This window comes from Cervus elaphus, chromosome 29 (assembly GCF_910594005.1).
Source record: "Cervus elaphus chromosome 29, mCerEla1.1, whole genome shotgun sequence".
NCBI classification, from domain to species: domain Eukaryota; kingdom Metazoa; phylum Chordata; class Mammalia; order Artiodactyla; family Cervidae; genus Cervus; species Cervus elaphus.
In genome coordinates, this window is record NC_057843.1 from 58,401,628 (window position 1) to 58,424,551 (window position 22,924).

The window sequence follows — 22,924 nt, forward strand, 5'->3', positions numbered from 1 at the left end:
AGCCCTCTGAGCTAAAATCTCCCCAGAAAGTTGCCTGTGCCTTTCATTCGTCAGCTCTCCCATCCCCTAGCAGACTCACCTGCTTTCTGTGACACTGTCCCCTAAAATGCAACTTCTTTTTCCATAAGAGAAAAACAATAACCCTAGCATAAAATTTTAAAAAATTTCGGATTCCAGAATTAACTGGCAATATGAGTTACACATAAGTCAAAACGCAAGCAATCAAAAAACAAAAAAAAAAAAACCCAACCAACCACAAGTCACTGCAGCTCTTCCAGGGACCTCCTCTGAGGTAAATCGATGTTTCTAAGGACATTTCCATGCTATCAGCTCTTCCTCGTTAACGCAAATAGGATGTCAGGGTTTTACAGTAAAACCGAAACCAGGGAGAAGAGTGCCATGAAAGATCATTTCAGGGGAAAAAAATTACTTGGTTCCTTTTCTGAATCTGAGCCTTCACTGGATGTCTCTCTCAACATTTGCAGAGGAATTTTTGACTTCCACTTGAAAAGGAGATTATCTTGTAGTTGGGGAAAAAAAATTTTAATAAAAAAGACATTTTAGAAATGACTGGAAAAATTTAAACCTAACAAGAGTTTACAATAGGTAAGCAAAGGTGGGTCTATGATGGTTAGGAAAGATAACTTAGGACAATGACTGGTTACATTGAAAGGGATGCTGAAATTCTCAGCTTGGGCAAGTCTGGTTAGGGCCAAGGTAGTGAATATTCTAGAAATAGAAGAAACAATTTGGGAACAGTGATATGGATGCACAAATTCTATTTTTCATTGAGAAGACTGTCATGTACAAATTTGTGGACCATAAAGCAAAACTCAATCTATGCTCCCTCTTTCTATAATTGCTAAAAGTCTGCTATTAATCACAAACAGGTTTTTAGAAATATCCAAGAAAATACTTTTTTTGCCAGAAGTCTAAAAAGTATCTAAATCAAAGCACACAGCAATCTTGGCAGATTCGTCAGATCCTTTCGATTTTACAACAGAAAATTATCTGTTACTACAATACAGCATCTCATTATTTAGGCGCAGTGCCTTAAAGTTTACAGAGTCTTCCTCGAATTATCTTGATTCTCACATGAGTCCTGAGAGGCTAGCAAGATTTTACGTAATCAAAGGGAAAACTGATGATCAGAAGATTAAATCCTTGCCCAGCCCCCTTTTGGAACTTAGAAACAGTCCCAGGCTTTCAAACCTGACTCTGAATCCAGTGGTCTTCCCACTAGAACAAGCTGCTGCTTTAGTTATAAAAATTAAAATGACACTAGTACTAATAATGGAGATCCCCTGAAATTACAGACAGCTCTACTGTTTACCAGGCATTTTCATGTGCATTTTGTCACTTATTCATTCAATCAATAGTCACAGAGGGTCTGTTAGGACAGGCACTGTCTTGGGATGGGGGTTCGGGCACACAGAACACCCTCTGCTCAAAATATGTTAGCCCAATGGGACTGCAATATTTATGCAGAAACTCTGAGAGGGTGGCAGGATTAAGCCCTCACCACCCCCAATACTTGCCCCGCTTGCATGGCGGGGGTTAGCAGTGCCAAGGACTCTATCCATCCCATCTGAGCACTGCCAACCGTACAAGTCTATGGTCCCGACACAGGAGATCTCTGTCTTCCTTTTGTCTGACACATAGTCCAGGCACTTAGAAGACAGCCCTGACACTCCAGAAAACCCCAACAGGCAACTGTGTCAAGTGAGGATTCTGACTACCCTTTCATCTCAATAACCACCCTTTCATCTCAGCAAAACAGCCATGCAGCCCTTACACACGACAAGAGGAACAACAGCCACTAACCCACAGTGCGGTTTGGTGCAAGGAGCATTAGTTTGAGAGTAAAGAGGTGTAGATGCCAGTCAGGGGCTCTGACCTAATTCACTGTGTGACCCCGATCAACTCACTCAGCCTCTCTGGGCCCCAGTTATCCCATTTGTATAATAAGGGGAGGATGTTTGCCTGGCCTGCCTTGCAGTGCTGCATGAAGACAGAAATGCAGAGTGGTTAAGAAAAAGCTTTGCAAAACAGAAAGAGCACGTGTTGTGGATTAAAATCCTCTGAGTGTTTATTACTATGTAACACACCACCCAATTCCAAATGGCATGAACCTCCCAGCCAGGCTTCAGTGAAAGAAGACAACAGCCCAGCTTTCTGGATGGATTTAAATGGGTCTCACATGCCACTGGGCTCTGCCTCTCCAGTCCCTCCAGAGCCTTGAGCTCTGTGGACAGAATGCCACAGTCCTGGCAGACCGCCACCTTCCTGAGATGACTCGGACTGCCCCAGGGACCCTGCCTGCCTCGCCACGCAGCCTCTGAAAACCACGGCCACCACACGCCACACGCTCTCCACAATCTGTCACCCCATGTGTGCCCATCAAATTCTTCAGTGACCGAAGAAAAAAAAAAAATCAGTGGCTAGAACAAGCCCAGTTCAGAAATTCCCAGTCACACTGTTTTAGGGCTGAACTTGTTTCTTAAAAGGCAGTTCTAATTAGAGTGACATTTTGTCCACTGTGGTTCTTAGTTATGAAAATAATGAGCTATGAAATTCCAATTTATTGTTGACAACTTAAACGGCCAGGCACCGGAGCGGCGCATAACTTCCGAGTGCCACTCTACCTAGTGACAAATCTATTCCGGGGCGCGGGAGGCTGCCGGCTGGGCCTGGGAGGGTCCCTGTGTCCTTCAGCCCCCCAAGGAAGATGTGGAGGGCTCCTGGGTGCCAGAACATGAGGACCCGGCATCTGGATGTCCCCTCTGAGAAGGGCTCAGCATCTTGCTCTGAGAAGATTCCAAATAGCAAGCAAAATGTCGGCTCAGCAAAGACATCTCAGCAAAAACAAAGGAAGGGCCTCCTTTCTCTCTCTCTCCACCTCTGTACAATGAGAAGGCTTCCCAGGAAGACATCTAAGATTCCTCGGCCCCCCAAGTCTGACGCTAAAATGATCTGAGATATTGTTCTCCTTTCTCTTTCTATCTTGTCTTTATTCCTCTCTCTCTCTCTTTTTTAATCAATCCATTTCTTTTCTGTTTCTTTTCTTTTTCTTTTTTCTATCTCCCTCTCCTCTAGTTTTTTTTCTTTTTTCTTTCAATTTTCATTCTCACCCTGTTACCTAAAATCACTGTCTAATAAGAATACCATGCTGATGTCCTCCCACCTCCTGGAACTCAGGCTGAGGCTTGTTTGCTGCTGAGGGCTAAAGAAGAGAGAAGCGCACAGCCTCCATGGCTGGGATGAACTGGTGTGGGTGGGAGCGTGAGGAGTAAACGGGGGGATATGGTCTCTAAAGGTGCTGCCAGACCCCTGGCCCTGAAACTTCTCTTGGCCTCCAGCAAGTCTTCTCAAGTTTAAAAACTATTATTCCCGCCATCTGAGAGAATGTCTTAAATTCTAGCAGGTGGGAAAGAGTAAGCAGAAAGTCACAATGGCACTGACGTACTTCAAAATATTTATTTTCCACTCAGCCATCTGTTCTCAGACCATAACACAAGCTACAGGCCAAAGGCTGTTTTCTGACCTGCAAGAGAAATCCTGAGAGAGTACTGACAGCTAAACCCAAGAATGTTCCAGGCTGCCAGCGCAGACCTATAACAACTTCACTTGCCTGGAAACATACTTGAGGCTTTGGTTTTGGGGTGCAGCGAGGTGCAGACGGTCTCAGAGTTCTTAAGGTCTCTTCCCAGCCTGAGTGCTGATTGGCTGGAAGCATCTGAGTCACTCATTTTGCCCTCTACATTTGTCTCCTCATCTCAAAACAAGCTTTCTTGGACCATCTCACCCAAGAAAATAAACATGCGCGTTAAGAGGCTACAGAGCCCTTTGGGAGAATTGGCATTGCTGGTATTTTTCTTGCAGCAAATTGCAGGGTCAAGTGGCAACTTTCAACTGTCTAATTTGAGAGTTGGTGTTTGTTTGTTTGTTTCCTCTCTAATTTCATATATATTTAGGATGCCTGTCACTATGAAGGAAACAAAACATATAGAAGGAAAACACTGCCGCCCAAAATAATAAGCTAGATGATAACCCAGAACTGAAAATGACAGCTGACTTTTAAAAATGGAATGCGCTTTTTGAAAACATTAAAATGAAACATTGAAGTCTGGTTATGTGATTTTATAACTTGTGGATTTCCCACCCAGCACTGCTCAGGCACCAAATATAGAAGGGGACTTCCCAAGAACCTCTTATTCCTGGGTTCTTAGGAATAATTCACCAGGCTTTCAGAAAACATGCTACCCCTTCGAACTGAGACATCCCATTCTGCAACAAGGGTTTCCTGGGGTTACTTCGAGTTGAATGGCCTCAAAAAGGCTTTGCAAAGTCCAAAGTACTGCACATGTGGACGTGCCACCATGATCCTCGCTAAGACACTACCACATGGACAGCTGCTGGGTCACGTTTTAGGTTATTATTTGAAAAATCAAGGGAAGCCTGAAGCTCCTGCCTTTACCTGCCAAGAATTTTGCTGACACAACCATGGCTGACTCGAAGCTGCCTGGAGATGTCGCAGGGCCTGACGCCTTGATGAGCAAGTTCCACTATCCTTTGGCGGACTACATCCGGGAGTGGCCGTCCATTCACAAAAACCCCCCCAAGCTGATTCACTCCTCCATGTCCTGAAACAGATCAGAAATAAAAGGCAAGGGAAAGGGTGGTTAGAACCAGTCACGCAGGAGAAGAAGTGCCGCTTTGAGGACCCACAGTCCCTCTGATCAGAAATGGCAGTGGGCTGGCTATCTTGAGCCTGGGGTCTGATCGCACAGGCGACATGAACACCTCAGATTGCTTTTTGAAATTCACCTTAGCCTTTGTCCTTCTTCAGCCAGTGATTTGGGCTATTGATGGTAAGCATCTTCATGATATGTTTCAGTTAGTTGCTAGCATTTTCTTTGTAATTTTTTTTTAAACAATGGAATATATGAAGACCTCAATCTGTACTTGGGACAGAACTTATTATATACATGATGCTGAAGTCTAAGATAGATCCTAGGGAGAAAATACATTTAAAAATACATAAAATGTAAAGAGATTTTTAAAAATGAAACTCTTTCCCTTTTAACAGACATCTCTAAAAGTGAAAAGGATTACTTTAACAAACCTAGATCTTGGGGACAGGGGAATGTTTTTTAAATCAGCAATCTGATTCAAGAGCTAAGGATTAAAAAAAAAATTTTTTTAATAGTGTCTGCAGATTGCCGAGACAAAACCAAACCACTGCCTTGATAAAAATCCTTTCTTTAAGAAGGTGAGGCTCATACCTCAATGAAGATGGCAAAAAAACAAAAAAAAGTGAGGCTGACATGCAGACTTGACCACTGTACCCTCTCAGAGCACACAAAAGAAATAGGTCAAAGGATCACATTCACTCTACTGTATCAGAATTTGTTACAAAGGAGTTTCCCTGGAATTTTTGGAGTGTTTTACAATTGACAAGCAGCTTTATGTTGGTTCAGGGAAAATAAAGAAGCCGGAGGAGGCTTCTGAGTCCCAGGTTGTACAAGGGTTCTGGAATGGACTTTAAGTAAAAGGAGTTTGGGAAAGTACCTCCTCCACCCAATAAGCTCCATTCTCGTAAAAACATCAAGGTCCATCTAGATGGAAACAGAGATCCAAGTAAATGAAGAGCCAAACCAGTAAACACAGAGTGATCCAGCGTAGCAACATCATCGACCTTGTAGCTGTTAATCAGACACTGACTGACATCATTGAGGACTGTCAAAGAATTTCCAATGCTGCTGACAGCTCAGAGACCAAGGAAGAGGAAATCGTCTCCTAACCTGGGACTTTGCAGGGACTGGGCTGTACCAGGGAAGCCAGGGCATCTCAGAGGTCACACACACACACACACACACACACAAATATACTCCAACTCGAAAACATAAAATAGCCACCTCATCTCAGCTATTCCCCAGCACTGAACTACTATTCAGGTTCATGAACAATATCTGAAATAGAGGAGAAAACTACCCATAACATAACCTATTTCTTAAAAACTGCCAAAGCTATTCACTGAATTTTCCCATGAGAGCCCAAATTGAATATTTCCCCAAATTTTCAAACTCAGACTGATTTCATTGGAGGAAAAATTTTTTTTTATAGATAACAACAGTACTCAATTCGAGTTCTAAGCTGAATTTCTCTCTGATTTTCAAAATGAGTTTTAATCATTTAGATTGTTCTAAAACACTCCAGACATAAGAAAAAGGAAAACCACCCTGAACAGAATTTTACAGTTAGGAACACAACTGCATAGTTCACCTAAAACAGAAAGACTACAGCCACCCTTGGTCAAGGGTCTTAAGAAAGCTTTGTTCTGGGGTTGGGAGCACCTAATAAAAAAGGGTTGTATGGATCTTTCAATAACAGGCTGGATTTAAGAAGCAAGTAAATTAAAAACTGAGAGGACAAAAAGAATGCTAAAGGCACCTAGCACACTTCTGAGACAATCTATTAGTCCAGGCACTGGGGCCATCTGCAATAGCTTGTTCCTTATACTACTGGCGATTTAAATTTTCTGCTCAAAACACGGTAGCAATCTTTGGAGGATTTAAATTCCAAAAACAGTCCTGCAGGACATTTGTGATCTTTGGAGACCATTTGTATTATGGGGGAAAACCCAAGGGTGAGGCACTCGAGGTGACACCAAGTCCCCACACCCTCTAGTCTTGACCACAAAGGCCAGGCTACCAATGCTCTTCAGAGTCTGATCCTCATATCCACAGCTGACACCAGACCCAGGATGACCTGGGGACCCCTTACATCCCTCAACTTCCTGGAAAGGCTCCCCAAAACTCTTGGCCTTCTCTGCCTCTGAGAGAATATGTCAAGGGGGGTGGGTTGGTAAATTAAAAGTGTCATCTGAGAAGGCAATGTCTCTCACTTACCCCAAGATTGTAAGAAGCAAAACCAGAAACCCGAGAGAAGGGAGGCAAGAAGATGGAGAAAGAAGCCAGAAAAAGTGGTGTGAGGGCAAGTGTACAAAGAGCAGAGACTCAATGAGAAGAGACAGCAAGAAGAGTATGTAGAAGGGAAGCTCAGGTTAGAAATGAGGAGAGGGAGAAAAAGGGGTGGATTGACCAGAATGGGGCAAAGAGAGGCAGGGGAAAAGGTGAATGTAGTGTATACAGTGGGAGGCAAGATGAGAGAAGAGAAAAACGGAGGAAGCCCAACAAGGGGGTATTTGGAAGAAAAAGGGACATCTGCGGAGGGGGGAACCTTTGTTTTCTTGGACCCCAGCTCCCGCCCTGCACTTCCTCAGAGAAGCCAAGTCCCAGCCTCTACTTCCGACAGACTGGAGTACAGTGAGGGTTCACCACGTGGGAGGTGCTGGGGGGAGACTCGGACTCAGCTACACTTTTCAGGACCAGGCCAAATTTTCAGGGAGACGCCGACTGACACAGAGACAGATGCAATAAATCAAGGCAGAGACCAGGAAACCGACATGCAGATACAAGAGAAACCCAGCCCCGCCCCCACAGGGCTCTCAGAGCCGCGTTTGGAGGCGGGGAGGGCAGGGGGGAAGGGATGAATACCGATGCCCCTGGGACTTCTGTGGCTCTGGTCTGGAAGGGGCTGGCCTCCATAGAAGCTCCTCAGGCCTTGATAAGAACATGCTACCCACCAGGGTCGCCCCTGTCCACACCCCCAGTGACCAGGTCTGGGCATAGGGTCTTGGGGAAAGGGTCTGTGCTGACTCAATGGTAGATTGAACTCCAGGATCCACAGGGTCATTGAAATTCCTCCTAGTAATATCAGAGAGGATAATTAAGGGGACACACAAGCATGCAAACAGAAACACAGGAAAGGGCAGGAATGAAACCTTACTGGACTCTCGAACCGATAGGCGCTGGCACACAGGGACAGTAGGGCCAGGGATACAGGCATAGTTAAATTAGACAGACAGTGCCTTGCACTTCTGTGTAGCCATCCAGGTGGCCGCTGCCTACTCTCTGGAATCTGAGTCCCTCTCTCTCCCGTTTCGTGAATCTCAAAAGACTGCCTCCAGCACTGTCCCTGGGAATTTCCTGTCAGTCCTTTTGTCTCTCTGACCTCAGTACCATTCTCTGTAAAATGGATGTAGCTGAAAGTTTAGAAGACAGTTGGTTAGGAGACTGGCTATAAAAGTGCTTTGTAACTGGTAACCATAGCTGGGGGTGGGGACAAGAAGACTCAGAAGCCCACACCCTGGCAGTGCCTGCCCCTCCCCCATACCAGCTATCCACGGCAGCCACCCAGCTTCAGTGGGGGAGAGGGGAAAGGAGTTGGGGTGGTAAGAAACTGGTCAGGGCCAGGAAGAACGATAAGAAGGTGGGACTCGGTCTGAGCCCCTACTTACCAGGCAACCTCTCAGGATCTACTACGCACCCCGCCACTCAAGCTAAAAAAACTGGGGCTCCAAAGTGGAGCCTATATTAAGGAAACAAATAGCTTTGGATATCAAGACCAAGGGCACTTCCAGAGAAGACAGCTCTGGAAGCTAGGCGGGCTGGGGCCCAACCCCCACCGTGCTGCAGGGAAAATTGAAAATGGGAGGAGGGAGCACTTCCAAAGGATGGGGCAGATGAGAGGCCGGAGGAGGAGGGATAGAGAGGGGCATTAGCAGTTGGCTAACCCACACCTGGAAGAAGCTACCTTCTTCACCCTCATGCACGGCCTTGAGACCACCAGGTCTTGATGCTATCTGCCTGAGCGCCTGGGCACAACCTCTGGGCAGCCAGGCTCTGTGCCGAAGGGGAGAGTGGATTCCCGCAGGCAAGGATAGAAGCGCAAGAGCAGCCCTCCCCATTTTGTCCTCAAATCGCTCCTTGACCGAGCTAAGGGCTTGGTCACCTCTCAGAGTATTGACAGAAACTCCTTTGCTTTTCTGGCTTAGTCTGCGAGATCAGAGCTTCCCCAGAGCCCGGCTAAGTCTGTACAGGAGACGGCTGCTGGGGGCGCTGGGGTCACCACGGACTGGAAACCGTTTTGGCATAGGCCCCAAACGGTGAGGAGTCATTTAGGCTAGGATCCCAGCTAGCGGCTTCTCTTCGAAAATCTCCCCACGGCTTTGGTGGATGACCTCGGACTCGGGAAATTGGACACAAAGAGAAACTGACTTGCCCGCAGCCAGTCCCCACAGCCTAGATCAGCATTTCCCTGCCTACCAGGCCATTCGGCCTCCGGGGCAGGAACGGACATCTTCATCCCGGAAAGCTCGCCTTCTCTCCAGCCGGGTCTCGGCTGCCTTTGTTAAATAGGGGACCTAAGGCTAGGTAAGCAGAATCCTGCGCTTTCTGAAGGCTCCCGGCGCGGAAGCAACTCTCTAACCTGCGGCCCGTGGGGGCCGGAGCTGGGCACCCGGCTGGATGCTGCCGAAGCCTGGCGCCTTGCTCCCAGCTCCGCAGCAGCTCTGAAGGAAAATACGATTCGTTCCACTTGGAATTTCCTCGAAATCTCCGAATCTAATCCGGCGTTAACTCACCCGTGAGAGGAGCGTTCATCTCACAGGAGGCTGTGCTAATGGGTGAACTGCTGATCCCGACGGGTCAGGCTGGCCTCGCCTGCGCCCAAAATGACCCTTCCCCGTCTCCTACACACGCGGTGTCTTTCAGAAGACGAGGGCGCCTGAATGGTGACTAATTGGCTTCTTTTTTTTGTTTTGTTTTGTTTTGTTTTTTGTTTTTAAGGGGAGAAGCCATCATGAGGCAAGCGTCCTGCACAGAAGGACTTGATAGTGTCTTTAAGGGTCTCTGTATGAACTGGAGGCTTCTAAGCAGAAGCTCAGCTCAGGGTCAGTTACTTCGTTGATTTTTCAAATCCCACTCCTCAACTCCAGAATGCCTTTGGAGCTCTGGACCTGGTGTTCTCGCTTAGCTCGCAACCTCTTCCTCCAGACATACAAGCCCAGAGGCACTGCTGGGGCCCCACTTTCCCTCCAAGCCCCAGTCTTGATCAGCCCTATGGGTTACAAAGGCGCCATCGGGTTTAGGGTGCGGGGCGCTGAGACTCAGACTGACCTCTCCCTACAACTTCATGCCCTCCAACTGGCCCGGCCCAAAGCTCTCTCCAGGTCCGAGTCCCGATTCTCCCGGCACACTGCGATGTTGCTGCCAGAGCCCCGGAAAAGATGCAACTGGCTGCGTACACTACCGGTTGCTGGAGGCGGGATTCCCGGTGTCAGGTACGCCTGGCCGGGTCGACCAGGCGCTTTGCTCCACATCCCCTGCCTGGGAGCCCTGCACTTCGCAAACTTGACAGCACTGTCACAGAAGTCCTGGGTCCTCCCATCCTCAGTACCTGCCCCGCGGCCTGGAACCACCAACCCCATCCCGGCGGGAGAGTGAGAGAAGCGAGCTCGCCGCCTACTTACTATGCATGGATGCAAACGGGTCGTGCTTACAGTGTATTTCCATCGGGGCGCTCCAGACTGCAGGCCGGCCCACGCTGCCGCCTCCCGGCGCCAAGGGGCTGCCCAGCGAGGCTACGGAGCCGCGCAGCCAGGCCGGGAACTGTGCGAGCTGGGTTCAGAAAACACCGCTGGAGCTTCGGGGCCTCTCTCAGAGCCGCTCTGCCGGGGATCGCCGAGAGCTGCGCCTAGAGGCGGGAAACGGCGCTAGTGCAGTCCGGCCGGGAGCTGTGCGCCCAACTCCCGGTGGCTTCCCTCCAGGGCTGGCTCAGGCGGCGGCTCCGCACCCGGCCCGGGGTAGCTGCGGCCAAGGCACCCGCAGCTTCGGGGGCATAGTTCAGGGGCCCGCCTCCGGGACCGCCTGGAGCCCCCCCGCCCGGCCGCCGGTAGGAGCGGCTCTAAGGAGGCCTGTGGGACACACAGCCCTTGACTTCACTCGGGGGGCAGCGAGGCCCGCGGGCGGCCAGGCTGGTTCCGCGGCCTCGCTGCCTCTGGAGTCTCTCCTCGATCCCTCTGTCTCCACCGGATCCTTTCTCTCTCTGCTGCTTTGAGTCTCTGGGCTCGGACGTGCCCTTCAGCTTCTCTCCTCTCGGCTCGCCGACGTCTCGGACGAAGTTGCAAAGAACTTCCTCTCTGGCGGCGCTGGAGTCCGGGCGGGTTCTGAGACGCTTACGCCACTGACGTTGGGGCCAAGACTCCGGAGTCCCTGGGAGCCTGCAGCCCTCACACCCTGGGACCCAACGCTTTCAAAGTTCCCGCGGGCCCCGCTGCTCCCTCATCGCCGGGACCACGAATGGGGACGACAGCGACAGTCTCCTCCTCGTCGGAGTATTTGTCTCGCACCCACCAACTCTTCGAGCTTCCGCCGCTTTCTCTCGGGGGTGGGGGTGGGGGGGTGGTCTGGTTGGAAGGTCTTTCAGTTGCCTCTTCCGGGACGGCCGCCGCGCCTACCCCAGGCGTAGAGCGAGGGACAGAGAAGAGACCGAAAGGTCCCCTAGACCAAAGCCGCCGGGACTGCCGGTGCTGAGACGCAGCTTCTGTCGGCTTTGACTGCCAGCGCCGCTGCCACCACCGCCGCCTTCGGCGCTAGCCCTCCGCCTGCTCGGCGCGCACAGTGCGCCACCGCGCCGCCCCGGAGCCGCTTTCAGGACCCGCTGCGTGTGGACAGCGCCGCCCGGGGCTCAGCCTCCCTCCGGGCGGGGGCGGGGCGGGGGCTAATCTGCCAATCACGCTTCATCAAACCAATCAGAGCAGTGGCAGCCGGCTCTGACCCGAGACACCACCCCATTGGCTGAGCAACCGGCGGGCTCCGCCTGATTAGCCGATACCTGGGCAATGGGAGAGAATGGAGGGCGGGGCCCAGGCGGCGGCGCCACGTTCATTGACAAACGCGCGGGGCGAAGGCCTAGAGGAGTGCAAATTGGGGGAAGGGGACGGGGATCCACACAGTGCCAGGAGAGTCCCGCAGCAAAACCGGCGGGAGCCTGACCTCCCAGCCGCAGCACTGGGACCCTAAAATGTCCTGAGGAATTGAGGGCAGCCTAGGCAAGGATGGCGGGTGGGGAGTGTGGATGGGGAAACAGTCTCCAGAAAACACGCTCGTGTGCACACACACACACACACAACGGATGTTGGAGGAAAACAAGGAGCTCAGTAGAAATCCAACTTTCAATCTAAGCACCATCAGACTTGCAATGGAAACGTAGCGTGTGCACATTTGCTCCGTTCTGACCTCAGTTTCCTCGTCTGTAAAATAGGAGAGTTGGCCTACCTAGTTTTTAATGAAGGCTCTCCTTCCAGTGGAAATATTTCAAAATTTTATCAAGCGCCAACTAAGCTGACGCTGCTGCCTCTTCATCCACCCTCCTCTCCTGCTCTAACGGAAACACTCTCAATTCTGAGCTAACCATAGACAGAGACATGGGGTTGGGGGAACATCTCACAATCCTTTAAAGTTAGTAACCAGGATGCTCCTTTGCGGGGGGTGGGGGGTGTCCACCTGAGGCTTTGGACAAGGTTGTCCAAGCACTGAGCCCCGGGTACCCATTTCCAGCCTCAGACAGGAGTTTCCAGATGCTTTGAGGGCTAATGATGCGCCCAGCTGAAGACTTCTGTCTGCACCGGCAAGTCTGCCTCCGCAGCAAGACCTGAATAAACCCTGTCCCATCCAGTGCTAATGAGAGTCTCTGAAGCGGGTGGGCGGGCGAATAGGTGTATTCAGTCTGCAAGGGCCATGCAGAGTCGCGCTAAGCAGTGTTATTACGCTGTAGCTTTCAGTTGTCAAGAAAACCCGACTTTTCCTCTCCTGGGGAGGTTCTTGTCGCTTTTAAGACAAAAATGGGTGGATTTCTAGCAGACTTTTTTGGTCCAGAAAGGCAAGGTTTTTGGCCAGCAAGAATCAGCTTCTCAGGAGTGTGAGGCCCTGGGACCACAGGCAAAGGAACTGCACTTAGAAATGGAAGCATGTGATAGCCATTCTACACTCAGGAGGCAACAGTTCTGTGAGTGCCTACGTTTGCTGGCGCCCAGGACAGGAAGAGTAATTGAAGATTCCCCTTGCCCAACAGCTCGTGGGAGTTGATCCAAGACCCACTATTTCAAATTCACAAGCGATGATCTTCTAATATTAAACATAAATCCACTTAAACAAGGGCTCTGAGATGTCTGCTCTGGACCTGGACTTGTAAGGAAGACAGAGCACCAGCTGACCCTGGGAGCACTCCCAGGACATTCTTTACTTCAGTTACCCTTCTCTCTACCTCTGTCCAATTTCTCACACTCAGAACCAGATCAGACCTCGGAACCACCTTCTGTTCCTGTCCTAGATCCAGCTGCTCCTGAAGGGTAGATAAGTTTCCAGCAGTGACACCGTCTCCAACCCCTCCAGGGCACAGCTGCAGAAAACAGACCCAGGAAATCCTCTGGGGGCCCAGGAGGCTGCTATAGGCCCTGGGATGGGGCGGCATTATCTCTTTGTCTGGAACCCTGCCTGTCCTGATCTTCAACCACACCCTCCTCGCCTAGGAGCTGGAAGATCGAAACTACAGCGAGGAACCAGGATTGTGTTAGGGTTCCCGCATTCACTCCACCCAATGGTGCTTGATGGATCAAAAGTGGACTAAGAATTCACACAGCAGTTCGGCTCTCCCACCGGAGAGGCGGGAGTATGGGAACGCCCTGAGGGAAGCAGTCAGGGACACCTCCACCCCTGCTCTAGTTCAGGCCTGGAAACTCAGATTCTAAAGTCTTATCGCTAAAAGGGTCGTGAGGCTATGTCTTCCCCATTTTATAGATATGAAACCTGAGGCCAAGACAAGAGGCTACTTGTCCAAGGTCACATAGCATGTCCGGGATAGAGGAAAGGCTGTGAACCAGAAACCTCTTTCTCAGAAGGGTTTCTCCAGAGCCACTCTTGGCTTGTGGAGAGTTGTTTTTTTGGGGGGTGGGGGATGGAGGAGGAGGGAACCCAAATAGGATATGTCAATACAATCCGGTTTTCCTTCTGATACCAGTGCGGCTTGGACCGAATCTTCCCCCAAAGCACTGCCAGGGTTGAATAGAACCGCACATTAAAATATTACTCAAACAGGAATGGGTCAGACTTCCATTTCGCACAGAAGGTTTTTGGGCTTCTGGACGGTGTTGGGCAACCTAACCTGGGCTACGACAGCAGCCCCCTTTCCACCTTGTGGTGCACAGTGGGGAGGGTGTGTCCCTGCAGATAGGAGATTATTCACAGCCGCCTGAGTGGGCCGGCCTCCCCGAACTTCTAACATCAAGAGGCACCATCAGATATCCTGGCCGCCTAATTCAGCCCGAACAGTGGCCCAGAAAAGTTACTTGACTATCCTGGGATAACACAGCAATTCCTTGACCAGACCAGCACCACTCCTTAGTCCTGCCTCCAAAAGCTTTCCCAGCTCACAAGTCTGGGTCTAGGAGAGACAAGTTATCAGGGAGCTGGTCTCCAAGCTGCTGTGCTGAATGCGGTAGGGCGTTGCTGTATGCAACAGCCTTGTGGTTTCATTCCCCAGGCATGACTTAGGGCCTATACTAAGTGAAGGAGGCAGGAGATGGGGAAAGGAAAACTTCCAGAAAGAAATTTAATTTGTGTAAATCGAATTGCCTTTGAAAGTTTTGCTATTGAAAGAAAGCCCAGTCAGAAAAATGTCTGAGAAGCCGCCCTCAGAGGAACAGCCACCTCAGGCTCCATACACAAACCTGACTGTACCCAGAACACTCTCCCTCCCCGCCTCTCTTCTGCTTTCGCCTGGGCCTGCCCCTCCCGCACCCCGCTGTGCCTGCGGGTTGGGGCTGCTAGAGCACTCACTGGGCCTAAGATTGACTCCTGCGGCCCAAGTCCAGCCCATCTCCCTGTTCCTGCTTTGGGTAAAGCGAGGCCTACAGGGCTCAGATTGGTTGCTCAATTCCGGAAAGCCAGAGATGCCTGAGCAATGCTATCCTAACTTGGTGGGTCCCTTCTAATCCTCATTTTAAAAGCATCAAAGAGAGAAAGCAACTGACCCTAAATTACACAGCAAGTCGGGTCAGAGCCATTTCCTGCATGATTCCTTTCTCCTGGATCAGAGGTCTACTCTGCCTGGCCCAAGTCTGTTGGTAAGAATGGTTGAAGTGGGAGGAAAAGGGGAGAATTTAATCATATTTTTCAAAAACTGTGTAAAGTGCCTTTGTCAGGTTTTTTTATCATTACCACCACACCTCAAAGGCCAAGAACTCTGGGACTACCTTTATTTATCCCAAAGGTGCTTCCTGCTTTTCCTAGGGCTCAGCTTCCTTGTGTGTCTGAAAAGAATCCCCGAGATGAGACCTTTCAAGGTTCTGAAAGATGAAGATCCATGGGTAGAGGGTATTATTCCACCAGGCTCATTCCAGAGCTAGGGGAATTGGTGCCAAAGTCCACAAATGCAGTGTTCAGCCTACCCTGCTCTCCCTGGCCTTGGGACTCCTTAACCCCGACCTCAGCTAACTTGCCTGATTGTCATGTTTCTCCAAGGGAGGGTGGGGGGCACATGGGGCTCTATTGCCTTTTCAAGCAAGAATAAGAGGTTTAAGGGCGGAAGAATTACCTTCCAGTCCTACTCATTCCACACTTCCTTCTGTGTGATCTCAAATAAGTCCCTGCCCCTCTCTGGACCTCAGTTTTCCCTTTTTTTAGTACCACAAGGAAGAGGCTAGACAAGAATATGCCTACGTGGCTCCTTGTTCAGGTAGGATCTCACCCAATCTTGGACTTAAGCTAGAAGACCAGATATGCCTTCCCCATCGTTCAGATGGGGAAAGCGAGGTTGAGTGAAGGCATGGAATACAGTTCTGAAGGACGTAAAGGGCCATCAAGTGACCCATAAAAAGCCTTGAAGTTGGGAGGGGGAGACACCCAAGCAAAAATCCCAAACTAGACCTGGACGCCCCCAACCTGGGCAGTTTCTCAGCTCTCTTTTATTCCCCAGCCGTGCTGGTGCTGCGGGCTGGAGCAGCCAGGCGCAAGTGTAGTGTTACCTGAGATATCATCCTTTCCCAGGCAGGGCCCTCATCCAACTGAAAGGTGAAGAGGGGCGTGGCTCTCCTGATTTTTAAACTGGCCAGGCCTGAGGGCCCCAGCCCCACCCAGGCCTGTCTTGAAGAGGAAGGAAATGCTTTATCGATTAAACGATTATTCAGGCGATTGAACTAATCAAAGAGCCCATCGACCGCCATGAATTACAGTCTTTGTAGACAGCTTGTCTAGAGAGGCAGCCAGGCCAGCCACGCAGACCCTCTGGAGCACCCTCTCAGGCTTCTGACCCGCTCCCAACACACGCACACTCCCCAGTCGCCAGTGCAGATGCTTCTGGAGTCTCACCTACTGGGAGTAGTGGGGAGAGTGGGTGGAGCAAAGGGGGTTTCCAGGTTCCCTTTCCTGCGCTGCCACCCCGGGGGACCTTCTTCATCTCCCTGCCGCTTAGGTTTCTGCCCTCACTTCTCTTCAGTCCTGATTTTGGAAACACATACAAGCCTAGGGAATTGCCCTGGGTTTCGAGATACAAGCTCACCCCCCACCTCTCTCCTTTTTGACCCCTACTTAGGGAAGGTGGAGGTAGGGACTCGCAGAACCACAGGGATATGGGGAATGGAGTTCTGTCAGGGCCAGAAGTGTATTTGGATGGGAGTTTAGCACTTCTGGCCTAATGAGTGAAAGAGGCAACCATACCTGGCTTTCACCTCAGGGCAGACAGAAGCTTCCTGCAGCCTGCCACCTCCTCTCCGACGTAAACACCCACTGCTACCCACTGCCTGGAACTGTGGGAGGCACATCCGGCTCTGTGCCAGAAAGGCCTGCCTGTGCATATACCGGTTTAGAGGTGTATAACTGCCCCAGTTAGACACACGGGTCCACCTACTTTCACTCTCTTCCTACCCACAAGATAAAACTTGGGCATGTGCCTGCGTGCGCGCACACACACACACACACACGCACACACACACACACACACACACGCACACTCCAGTGTCAGAGGCTTATCTAAGTAAGAGTTAAGGCAGGCTGGGGATCCCTAGGAAAGTCACAACTAGCTTATAGGTAGGCTGCCTCCTCTCACCTGCCAGGGTTGTGCCTGCAACAGAAGACCCTTTTGTATAAATGGTAGGCTCAATAGTACCTACAGAGTGAAGCAGTGTACACCACACGTTCCGTTCTCTCAACAGAACGGAACCTGAGCCCGACTGATGGCAGGCTTAGTACAACAGACCCCCACAGGTCCCAGACCTATCTTTGTGTCTAGAGGCAGGCACTTTTGTATACACTGGTATATGCCCAGTGAAAAGTGGCTGACATTCAAAAATGGAGGGGTCAGTGTAACCATCTTATTCTCACTTTCAGAATCACTTGAATTGTGACAGGCGAACACAGACCCTTAAAGGAGTAGATGTACAGACACTCATCAAAATTTTACACATATATAGCCACGCATAGACATACATTTTGGATACTCAAAAGAACAGAACCCAGGAACAGCAACTCATAAACAAATATTAACAGATTTATGAATATAAATACACACACATGCACATAGAATCTTCAACACACACACTTCCTCTACATACATATATATGAACATATACATATATATATAAAGGGACACACAAATTGTCATGGTCACTCACGCACACTCTGAGCCCCTATGTAAACACACAGACCCAAACTTTCAGACCTCCAGATAAACATCCGTATGAAAATTCAGAAATAGAGAAAAACACACGCAAACTCACAAACACTTGAACTGATGCAGAAGTGTGTGAACAGATCGTTGAAGAGAAACGTGCCGCAGACAGACGTGCAGTCAAAATCCTTGCGAAAATGAGGCGCACCCCCTCCCCCAGGGCCGAAGTGTCTGAGGACCAGCGCCCCGCTGGGTCTCTTGAGTTAGCAAGCCTAGAGCGCGTATCGCGGTCCTACCTGTCCTGCCGGTCCGAGGAGTCGGGTAATTTTTCTCTAAATCCATTTTGATTTTTCAGAACTTGATGTAATGGACAGGGAAAAAAAGTTTCCACTTTTTTGTGCTTTTTTTTTTTTTTTTTTTGGTGTCAGGGGCCGCTCACAGGTCGGAATAATTCAAGCCTTCCGCTCCCCCGCCGAGCTGGGGTAGCTGATCACTGAGCTGAAACTAAACGTTTTAGGTGGAAAAAAAGCGTCCGAAGGCACCGTGAAATGATTAAGGAACTAAAGAGCTTCTCGCCATGTGAGATCATGTCCTGTTCTCGCCAACATCACAAGATGTCCCCAGACACGCCGCGCCCCCAGCGTGCCGCCCCGCACTGGGAAAGGGTGTCCGCGCTCCGCGGCCCGGCCTGCTCAGCGGGCCAGACGGGGCGGGCCGGGCCGGGCCGGAGCAGTGCCGGAGGCCGGGAGAACCGCAGTACAGCCGCCGCGCCGCCCTGGACTTTTATAGGGGGCTGGTGGGGGAGGGAAATAAGGCTTCAACTGAGCCGGGCGCTAGCCTACACTCTACCGGCAAGGGGCCGACCATAGGCCAGCCGGGAGCCCTGGCCTCACGGCCGCAACTTCTACAAATCTCTGAGTCTGGGTGTCGTGGCCCTCTGTTCGGTGCGCGAGGCCGGTGACCCCTGTAGGTGCAAACCCCTCCACGTAAGAGGGTCAGGCCACGTTTTTCTTTTTTTAAGAAACTAGCCACTCTCCCAAGCAGGTGCAATTTGGAAGGGCTTTAGGGGCAAGCAGTGTTGCCAGGCATAGAGAGGCGTTCCAGTTTCCTCAGAGTCACCCCTAGGGCGGCGCCCGCCCCCCGGAGTCCTCAGCCACTCCACCCCCACCCGATCTGCAGCTGTAATACTGTTGCTGAGTCTAGGGCAGAGCCAGAACCCCCCAAACACCCCAGTACACACCCTGTCCCATCCTGGACGGGAGCACAGACGGTAATCTGTGAACTGTTGGAGATAAAATCCGGGCCTCCTCTTGGGAGAACCGGCGCTGAGCAGAACCAACTCAGGAGGTCCCGAGGGTTGTCGGGAGTTCCGGACACCTTACCCCGGCCCATAAGTGGAATCCCCTTGCCCGCCGGCCCCGAGCCGTCGCGGTGTCCGGGAGCCCCAAGACTTGATTTCAGAGGGGACATCAGCCCGAGAGAGGCCGGGCAAAGGTTTGGCATGTTCAGCCCGCTCTCTTCGGCCCGGGCTCAAGACTTCCCTCCCCTTTCTAGTCCCAAGTCCCGGGTCCAGCTGCTTGGCTTGGCCACTGGAAGCCCATGGGGCCCCGCTGCGGGGTGGTCGCAGGGGCAAGGTTCTCTGCGGGCGGGGGAGAGATCCGCAGGAGGACTCTTGGCCCGCCGGACAATGCAGTTTCCAAAAGTGAGTCGTCCTCAGAGAGAGTGTTGTTTGTTTTTTGGAGGGGGTGGTCACGAGGATGGGCCGCAACCTAGGGGGAAGAGCCCAGAGCTCGAGAAAAAGGGGGCGGGGGGCGCGGGAACCGGACATCACTTATCCACTGAGCCGATTTCGCCACAATCGGAAACGTGGCTGTGGATTCCCCGGCGGCCCCCTCCCCCACCCCCATCCCCCCAAGTAGTCTGCGCAGTCCCCCTGCGCCGCCTCTTCCTGCAGCCTACGGGTCCGGGTCCCTGCCCCGGAGACTAGATTTTTGGGCACCTCCGAGCGCTGGACTCTCCCTCGGCAACCGGGCCCAGTCCCTGCTTCCCGCCCTCCCGCCTAGCCGGCGCGGGGAGGCTGAGCCGGGGAGGAGCGGCCTTCAGCGCCTAAAGCCCTCCCGGAATTGACATTTCACCCTGGGCTGGGCACGGGAGTTGTTTGGGTTGTTGTTGGTTTTTTTTTTTTTTCTATTTATAAGGTTTGTTTTGGTTTTGTTTGTTTTCTTTTCATTATCTGAGAGTCTTTTGTTGCTGGTTTTTTGTGTGTTGGTTTTTCGTGGATTTCATTTTAGCGGGTTTTGCTCTGTGAATCTTGGTCTTTGGGGTGGATTTTGTTTTCTGTCTTGTGTTTTGATTTCCGTGTGCGTATTGTATTTTGTCCTTGTAGACTGTCGTTTTGTGAGTCGTTTGAAAGGCTGTTCGTTCTGCGCGGTGTTTTGATGTTTGTTTTTTTTTTAATTTTTATTTTGTACTAGTGGGTGTCGTTTGTGTGTTGTGCGTTAGGTGAATTTCGTGTATGTGTTTCGTTTTCTTCGATTTTGATTTTGTTTTTATGTGCAGTGCGTTTAATGAAGGTTTTGGCTTATGTTTCCGTGTGTTGGCTTCAGTTTTTGTGTTTATGGGATGCTTTGGTGAGTGTTGCGTGTGTGTTTAGCTTTGTAGGGGGCTGTGATTAGGGAGGGGACACTGGTCACTACTTCATTCCTGTCCTCAACCAGGAAGGGCAGAGGATTAGGCCAAGCACCAAGAGCCTTGGATTCGTGGTGCTCGGAAATACCTGACCCGGCACCACTGCGTTGTACTCCGAGCGCTCCAGACCAACGCGAAACAAACGTGCGTTCCCGAGGGGGCGCCCGCCCTCACTCGTAACCCCGCCGGTCGTGTGGCACCAGTGCCCAGAATAATTCACAGCCCCCCCCCTCACTTGGGATACCCAGACCCAATCGCCATCTCTTTGCCCACCCTATCCGTTGTGGATCGACCTCCCCTTGTGCCTGGCCAGCCTGCTTCGGACCTCCCGGACTCTCGCGGCGTTGGACCGAAGGACGCTCCCTGCCGCGGAGAAGGTGGCGAATCTCTTCGGGGGACCCGGAATTAACGCTGCGGCCCTAGAGATACTGGACAAGGGGCTACGGACGCTCCGAGTCTAGGCGCACATCGGGATCTGGGCCCCGGAAAATCCCCGATCTCACTTGCCCGTAGCCCTAGAATCCTAGAAACGCAACTCCGCTCAGCTTTCGGTTTGGAGAGCTTGCCCCAGTTCACCATCGACACACAAATCCACACTCAAACATACGCATACTCAGCTAGAGAGCGAGCGAGCCCGCGCCTCGGTAGCAGCGGCCTGCGTGGCTGAATCAGCGCTGGCACCATCTCAAGGGGAAGCCAAACTGTAGTGACCGGAAATGTCCCAAGGACGCAATAAGGGTTTTTTGTTTGTTTGTTTGTTTGTTAATTTCCACGTCGCCGGAACGTCTTCAACCTCGAAACACCTGGATTTGTTTAATGCTACACCGGGGAGAAAAGGAGAGGCAAATTTAGAGAGGCAGAGCGATCTACCTACTGGCTAAACCGGCGAGGAAGTGCGGGGAAAATCTCTAGAGAAAGAAATCTGGAGAGGGAGAGACAAGACTGTGCGGAAAGGTAGATTGGAGACCCAGGAAATGGGATGGTGCGGAGAGTCCTCCAAGGCCCCCGCGCGCGCTGGCATTCTGAGAGAGGGAGAAAGCAGAAACCGAGAACAGAGTGACAGGAAGAGTCCCAGAAGAGGTTGGCCTAGGCACACAGCGCGCTTGCCTCCAGCTAAGACGCTGCATCCCGGGGACTGGGAGGCCGGCGTCGGAGGCGAGGAGTCCAGGCTCTGCTCTGCGGCCAGAAAACACCCGAAGACTCCAGGGTTTGTGGAGCCAAGACTGAGGCTCGATTTCGGCCCAGCGCCACCCCGAGACCCACGGCCCGGAATCCAGGAAAGGTTGGCCCACCGCGGTCCGCCGATGGGCCTCTCTCCGCGTGAGCCCTGGGAGCAGCCGCGGGGAAAGACTCCGGCCCTGTGGCTCTGGGCTGGAGCCTACCCTGAGGGCGGGTGGGAATCTACGACCAGCCCAGTAGCTAGGAAGAGGCCCCGCCCTAAAGCTGGGGGCCCAGTTCTGGGAGCGGCTGAGGCCACTGCGGAACTCGCGGGATTCGGGGTCCGTGCAGCGCGCACGTGGCACCGCACCTTCCGCAGGAGGCGCCGCCGATGCCCAGCCCCGCCCCGCTGCGTTTGCTGGGTCTGGACGGTGTCAGGCTTGAGAGTGGACGCTAAGTCCCGACGAGTAGGTTCCCTATGGCCTAAGCTTGGGGCTTCCCTAGGGGCGGCGCCCGGGTGAATGGGGGCGCCTCTTCACAGGCAGCTAAGTCCCCGGCCGCAGAGCGCAAAAAACGCGCAGCGCAGGCCAGCCGCAGACGCCGGTTTTCCAGCGGTGCCCGCGGTGCAAAAGGGCTGAAGAATAGTTTGGGTTGAAGCACCCATTACTACTGGCATTGGGGTACTCTGCACAAAAAGGGCTTCGAACTCTGGCTGCTGGTTCGAACTCTGGTTCGCTGGGACACCATGTGCTAGCGGCTCTTCACCCAGAGACACAGGCGTAGTGCTAGAAAACCCGATTGGGGCTGTCTTTAGGGATCTGAGGCTCATGGTGGGTTATTGCTATTCTTGCTTTACTTAACTGTCTTTCTTTCTTTAATTAGAAGTGTTATTGAGAGAAGCCTCAAACAGCGCAGACTCGGGTCATTTGAATGGGTTCATTTCAACTGAGATCGACTCAGTGCAGTTTCATGACTGGTTTCCAACGTACAGGTACACATGGCAGACGTCAAGTGAATGCTGTTTACAGGGACGCGATTTGAGGGCAACTCTTGGAGAATTCTGAGATAAAATTCACTATCCTGTGATTACATTCACAATTATATGAATATGGGAAACAGGGAGTCAGTTGCATTTAAATTTTGCCAACACGTCCCAGCAACCCACTAGTATTACCCAAGAACCCAAAACGGGGCACTGAAAAGATTTACTGGCACTCTGATTATTTAAGACTGAAAGCAGTGTAAATCAGTTCATTTCTTCCTATATATCCTTTTAAATTTAACAATACCATGATTTGTAAGTAATAAAATCATATTTTGCCAAAGAAAATTTATATGCAGGATGTTTTACTTCTACCAATATTTATACGATGAACTGTTAGCTTTCCCCACCCCCTTTTTCTTCTGCTGTTTCTCCGTGTAATGTAATGTGAGCTTTAAATATTCATGTGCCAACCCGGACTTGCATTTATTTAATATGTTTTAAACTAATAACATTTTAATGTGATAT

At 51.2% G+C, this 22,924-nt stretch overlaps 1 protein-coding gene across 6 annotated transcripts in view; it reads right to left on the reverse strand.

Moving 5' to 3' along the window:
• The window catches only part of PAX5 (paired box 5), a 184,580-nt gene extending 166,376 nt beyond the window's left edge, over positions 1-18,204 (reverse strand). For 2 of the 6 annotated variants that reach the window (XM_043891330.1, XM_043891326.1), the window contains exons 1-2: positions 10,376-11,563; positions 4,478-4,643 (exon numbers count right to left, since the gene is read on the reverse strand). In XM_043891330.1, coding sequence (XP_043747265.1) covers positions 4,478-4,643; positions 10,376-10,418 — 209 coding nt within the window. In that variant the 5' untranslated portion in view covers positions 10,419-11,563. Of the gene's footprint in view, positions 1-4,477; positions 4,644-10,375; positions 11,564-17,864 lie in introns of those variants that run through there. The other 4 variants (XM_043891327.1, XM_043891325.1, XM_043891329.1 and 1 more) reach the window with 4 other exon arrangements.
• Positions 18,205-22,924: the final 4,720 nt, after the last annotated feature.